General features: G+C 34.6%; 1 protein-coding gene across 15 annotated transcripts in view; it reads right to left on the bottom strand.

Moving 5' to 3' along the window:
* bru1 (bruno 1) overlaps positions 1-6,926 on the bottom strand; it is a 406,895-nt gene that overhangs the window by 336,987 nt on the left and 62,982 nt on the right. For all 15 annotated transcript variants that reach the window (XR_010843011.1, XR_010843012.1, XR_010843020.1 and 12 more), the window contains exon 2: positions 4,043-4,125. Coding sequence is in view for 2 of the 15 variants with exons in the window: in XM_067045974.1 (XP_066902075.1) it covers positions 4,043-4,125 (83 nt within the window). In the remaining 13 variants the exon portion in view is untranslated. The remainder of the gene's footprint in view (positions 1-4,042; positions 4,126-6,926) is intronic.

Genomic DNA, 6,926 nt, shown 5'->3' with positions numbered 1-6,926 from the left:
GGCTAGAAACTCTAGCCGAAACGTCGGCACATTAAAATAAGTTAATCGTACTTATATGTGTTTTTCATTGACCGCACCCCCAACCATCTTCTCCTCATTTATCATCCACGGTCAACTATCTCTCATAATTACAAATAATAAATATTTTCCCGGAATGCTATCAAACTCACTAATGATTGATTACTTTCCAATATTTGACTCGGAAAAATCTTGATATAACTGCAAAGAAAATAAAGTCCCCATGGGTGAATAAATGAAAAAATAACATGTCAAAACGTGAATGATGGATTTGGAATATCTGCCATAGGCCCATTTCTTTCGTTACGTTGTTTGTATAGAGTCCTGTCCCTCTGATAAAGCTATATTGGATTTTTTTTTCTTTCTCGAAAATTCTCTACCAACAAAAAAACATGTGGAATCCTTCGTTTTCATAAATGCGTCAACCCGATGGAGAGAAAAAAAGCTACTTTGTAAAATAATAATTGAATGTTCTTTTTTATATATTTCTTTTATTATTTTTTTTTTAATGTAAGTTCAAAGAGATATAATCTAGATGAAATGTCATATTAACTTTTTACCTGGAACATCTGTAGTAAAACGATATTTCTTTTTCATTTCAAATACAAAAAGGAAAAAAAATGATATATGACTTGTTTTTTTGATTAACAGGACAATACATTCTATTTATATATACATGTTCTTAAGTATCAATTATTGCTATGCAATCAGTTTATACGTTCTAGTATAGTTATAATTATATATCATACTAACAATTACAATACTTCTCCTAAAATTAAAATTAAAATCTGTACCGCTACATCCCATGAAGGGTCAGTATTTTGTAAGGGAGTCACCGTTACTAGACCAACGGTTGTGCAAGGAAGTGATTTTGTCAGAATCACGCTCGATCGCCAGATTTTTACCCAATTTAGGAGGCTGGGTGGACCCCAGGAGGGCTCCAGAGACCACAGGAGTTGACTCACGGCTACAGTGTAACAGAAAACAATTTTCTGCCCACAACTGACAACTTGGATCATCACTTAGTATTACTGGGGATGTAAAAGAAAACAATTTTCTTTTTAATTTTTAAAAACTTCAAACTGTTAAATTTCCAATAAAATATGTAGAAAAAATTAAATAAAAAATCAATCCTTCCATTATAAACTTCCTAACCACCCAAACCAGCTAGTTTCTAATCTTGCTTCCTCTTCCATTTCTGACAATCCTCTTATGCGCCTGAAAAGAAGATGGCCTTGAGACCTTCTAATAGTGGTATTCATAATATTCAGTATAACATATTAAAGGGAAAACTTTTGTTAATTGGAGAAATATTCCCTTCATGTACCATGTCAAAACGATATAAAATATGACATGGTTGGGAGTCTGTTACGAGGTCTGTTAACTGGAAAATAACGTCACGCAACAGACCAGCTGAACTCGTTACCATTTTGTTTGTTGTGTTAGGTTACTTGCTCGTAGTTTGTGTTAGTATTGTTTGAATGTTTTTATAACTAATAAAGCAATGGCTGACAATAATAATAATAATATAATGACAGTTGTCAATTAGCTCATCTTGATTCTCTTCCTTACAAGTCAGAAGATCTACAAGGCACTGAGTAGCCAAACTTTCACACAACTTCCACTTTTCACTCAATTTAGCCATGTTGTAATAAATTACATTAGACAAAACTTAAAAGTAAACAATAACATGAAGTTTTGGAAGGAAAGGTTATAAAACAAGTTGCTCAAAAAATCCGCTAGGAGCTCTTATGCATTTAACATGACTTTAAAAAGGGCTCCTCACAATTCTATACTTATAACATTTAACATAGTAAAACATTTTACACTTAACATATCATCATGAATACTCCTAATGTAGAAATATTATTAGTGCTATCAATGGGTAGTCTCTCAACATACCTGTAACACTCTATTATGAACTTAGATCAAATTTACTGAATGTATTTTTATGTTAATATCAGTACATAAGAAAAAAAAAATAGAAATACTTATGTACATTCATATTTTTGAATTTTTAACACTATTTTTCCAGTCAATCCGAATAATCCGAACACTCCTCCAGCAGTAATTATTTCGGATTATCGAGATTACGCCGTATTCCATATATAAATATATTCCAAAAAAAATAAATAAATAAAACGGCCTGGTACTGTATTAAAAAAGGCATGGATAGCGATTTTTTTTTCTTGGGGGAACAGAATGGTTTATTTTTGAAAATAATATTTGTAAAGTAATATGTTTAAGTTGTCAATATTAAATATTTACAATCAATGCGAATAATAGTTATCTCTAATTAATAGAGAGATCCGGATAATTGAGAGAGCTCTGACTGCGTAGCCGAGATAATACTCGGCGATGAAAAGCGCTAATCCTGCAGCTGGGTCCTCCCCAAGTGTAATCATCTAAGCTGCGGTGGACATCCATCCAACTCCACCGCCATCTCCCAATATTAACTCAGGTCTGCCGTCCTCTAGTTCACTGCTACTTAGTTCGATTATAATCAACAATGAGAGTAGCAATAGCTCTCGATAGCAACAGTCAACAAAGAAACTCTTGTAGGGATAGCAATGTAAACAAGTAACTAATGAGAATAAAGAAAAAAATATTTTAAGATCCTTGCTAGAATGTATGTAGTATATAAAAGTAACACGGACCGGGTCCGGTCAATATAACTCAACTAGTTAAAACTAAATAATTAAATCATAAATTTTATTTGCTATTTAGAAAAACTTTAGCTCACTTACTCAGCCTCCACTGGCTCATTACAAGTAACGTGGTAAGAGGGCTGCAGTAGGATCTTGAAGGATCCTGCTCTATCCCTCATGCCTGGGAGATAGAGTGGGATCGAGATTGTACATAATCTATTTAATATTTTAGTAAATAATTTGATCCTGATCATTTGATTTATTTATAACGATAAGAAGATAGTTGGGGTGCGGTCTAGCCTACCGTCCTTTCTATACTGAAGGCTAAACGGGTCCTCCCAGACTATTGGGTCTCACAGATCCTAACAGGACACGGGGGGTTCGGGGAAAGCTGCAGAGCTTTGAAAAGAAGATCGACACCCGGTACCCCACGTGCGGAGTCCCTGAAACAGCAGAACACGTAATAGTAGATCGCTCCGCCATGGAAGGACACCAAGCCAGGCTGTTGAGAAAGACCGGGATTTTCGCCCTCGCCGAGTCGGACTTTCCCTGGTTGATGGGAGAAGAGAATTATCCCTTCTTCAGGGAGTTCATTTACGGGTGGAGGGAGGTGGTGGGCCCAACTCATTTCACAATGGAAAGGACTTGACCGCCCAACATCGGCGAGCCACCAGAAGAAGAGGAAGCTGACCCAGACTGAGACCAGGAGGGCTGGACCAGCCTGGTAACTGCAGGAGGCACGGATGCACACCAGAAGGGCCTACCGAACGGATGCAGTGGACAAGGTGCAGCTCCATCAGTAAGGCGCTAAAACAAGTGGTGTGCTACACCACAGTAAAAAATTTGATAAAAGAATAAAAAAAAAAGGAAAAAGAAAAAAGGAAAAAAAGAATTGGTAATCTTTGGGAGCAGTGGCATGCGCAATCCCAGCGCGCACTACCCCACTGCTCCTACACCCTGTATGCCAGAAATGGCAAGGGAGGGGCTATAAAAAAAAAAAAAAAAGTTGGGGAGTGCGGTCAGTAAAAAACACAAAGTTGAGAGAACTTGTTGTTGAGAGAAGGCCTTCTAGCCTTCATCTGGGCTAAGAACAAAGGGAAAGATAAGAACCAATTAATACAAAAAATAAAATAAAAAAGAGAAAATATAAACAGAATGCCACTCGTAAATAATTATACAGTATGAAAATTAGTAAAAATAAAGTGATGAAAATTTTTTCCTCTTCAATGTTTTAAACGTTATAAATCATGTCTTTATTGTGGAGATTAAATGCATATCTCAAAATAACAATTGTTTGATATTTTTACAGTAGACCTGGGGCAGCGATACTTCACACTGGGGAACGTGATAAAAGTTTTATAAAAAAATGTACTCACCCCTGGTAGAGTTTTGATGTTATGAAGAGCATTTTGGGCTTCCAGTGCTGCTTTTCTCGTGTAAAAGGTTACGAAACAGCATCCTGTAAATAATAAAAAAAAATATTATGAGCCATTTTATAATAAAAGAAAAATAAAGAATGGTTAATAAAAAATGAAATATTTATAATTAAAAGAGAGGTAGCCTTGGAGTAAGGCGCGTGGCTACTAACACAACCAAAACACAAACTACGAGCAAGTAATCTAACACAACAGACAAAATGGTGACGAGCTCAGCTGGTCTCTTGCGTGACGTCATTTTCCATTTAACAGACCTCGTAACAGACTCTCAACAATGTCATATGTTATATCGTTTTGACATGGCACATGAAGGGAATATTTCTCCAATTAACAAAAGTTTTCCCTTTAACATGTTATACTAAATATCAAGAATACCACTACTAGAAGGTCTCGAGGCCATTATCTTTTCAGGCGCATAAGAGGATTGTCAGAAATGGTAGAGGAAGTGGAAAATATATATCCGATTTCTGTTTGACTGAGTAAGCTAATTTCATTTTATTGCGGAGCTCATATTACCCAGAGATAATATTTTTTTAAGAATGCGAGAGAGGTCGGATTAAACTTAAATTGCAATCTTATTCTGTATTACATCTGTAGGTAAGATAAATCAAATGGGGAATCCAAATTATTGACAGCAAAAAAGTAGAATTAATATCTCATATACTAATATTTTAAGTAAGTACTCTTCTCTAAAATATTTTAATTATTCATATATATTATATTATGTAGACCGAAATAGCTCATTAGTAAGTAACTGTGCTAGTAACTCCAAGGACCGGTTCGAATCTGTCTATATAATATTATTTTCCTATAGCTGTGAGTAAACCCTGTGGGTTCATCAAGCCTTAATAAGTGGGTATACTTAATTTGGGAAAATCTGGCGATCGAACGTGTTCCTTACAAAGTACTGCACCTCTGACCCTTCACTGCTTGTTGTATTTTTTTTTTAATATTATCGCTTTAATTTAGAATTTAATTAGTTATAGTATTCATATATATTAAAGCAAATGAAGTGTTTTAAACTTCACTAAGGATTATAAATCATTTTGAAATAAATAATAATAAAAGAAATAAAATTGTGAAATACTGACAAAAATTAAATTCTACAAATCTAAGCTAAAAATGAAAAAAAAAACAATTATGGTAAGAACAAAAAAAAAATTAAAATAAATATATTTAGTGGTTTATTCTTCGAAGGTAATTTTCTGCTTATTTCTGGTTTTAATTATTTTGGGATTTAATTAGCATTCATACTTTAATTTTATTGATTTTACATCAATATATTAATAGTGCCGAAGTTTCGGGCTATGCTATGGTCTATTACTATTTCACACCCTCACTTCCAAAAAAACAAGAAAATTTTAAAGTAATTTTTTCCTAGACCCCTATTTTTCGATGGGAAATGCTAATGGCTTTTGCTTCGATACACTTTTTCACGTTTAAAGGTATTACAGTAATTAAAAAAAAATAAAAATTATCTTAGTCCTACATAATTATTAAACTGTTTCAAGTTATGAATAATAATTTGTTCTTTACAAAATATTTTGATTTACCTCCCAAAAATCATGTTTTCACTTTGTCTCTCCAAAATATCCAACCTTCACTTCCCCATTTAAAATGATAATTTAAAATATTCCAGCACTACATGAATGATCAAATCAATTTGTTTTATGACCCCTCCATAGTAATTTCTGACATAAGTGGATTTATCTAGAAATAACCAACCTATTCTAACCACGGTGAAGGGTCAAGTTTTCATTTCGTGAGACCACCACAAAAATGAAAGTCCATCCCCAAGGCCGGATTCGAACCGGCGCCACTGAAGTCAAGTCTCTCAACTACAAACGGGCCCATTAGTGAAATCTGCGCATATTCAGATAATGAGCCAAATAGTCACGTCTAATAATAAACTGTTAGGAGATAATGTAATAAAAAATTGCATCCATCTTCCACAGCAAGGTTTTATTTTATTTAAATATAAAGGCAAAATTATTTTACCAATTTTAACAAAATGTAGTACGTTTCGGGCAATACTCCATCTTTAGGAACAAAAAAGGTTTTTGTTTTGTTTCACCGAAATCATAAAATATCTGTTTTCTTTTAAAGCTTTTATTTACAAATTTATATATGAAAAGTACAGCTGGGCTATGAATAATTTTTTTATGTAGTATACAGTAATGTAATAATGGATGTAAAAGATAAAGATAAACTAGAAAAAAAATAAAGTGCTAAGAACACAAGAGGTCAGGAATAAGACAAGATTCGCACCAGGGATTCCCATTACTCCTGCCAGGAGGGGACAAATTCTTCCTGTCTCCTGTTCCCTCGAGAGCAGCTTGGAGGAGGATAAAGAAATAGAAAAGGATAAATGAATATAATGCATTAGAGGAGCAGAGGACAGGTCAAAGAAAACCTCCCCAAGGATTGGACAAATCCTCCAGGTCCAGCTGACAAAGTTTCCATGCTAATAGCTTCTTCCAGCAACCTCTAGAGGTCTCCTCCGTCGATCCTTTCTTATTCCAAGGGTCGTTTGTATGCGTCATTGCCAACCCTCCCTAGTCTTTTATAACTCCTTTTTCTTCCTCCTTCCACTCCCGGGGCGACTGATGTCCCTCCTGAGGTTGAAGGCAAGAAATGGCAAGAGCCCCCATCCATCGTTGAAATGGAATCCACAGCTAATGGGCCTCAATACTTAATAAACTATTACATTAATCAGGTCTCCGAGACTTGGTGTTGCGGTCGATAAATAACCATAGGAACAAAAAGAAAAATACTAGAATGTAAAACATGTATGTATATATATATACATTTGCTAAACAGAAAA

This window comes from Halyomorpha halys, unplaced genomic scaffold (genome assembly GCF_000696795.3).
Source record: "Halyomorpha halys isolate HHAL.00 unplaced genomic scaffold, Hhal_1.1 Scaffold300.1, whole genome shotgun sequence".
NCBI lineage: Eukaryota > Metazoa > Arthropoda > Insecta > Hemiptera > Pentatomidae > Halyomorpha > Halyomorpha halys.
Note: the sequence above shows the minus strand (reverse complement) of the source record. Positions and strands in the feature narration are given on the sequence as shown.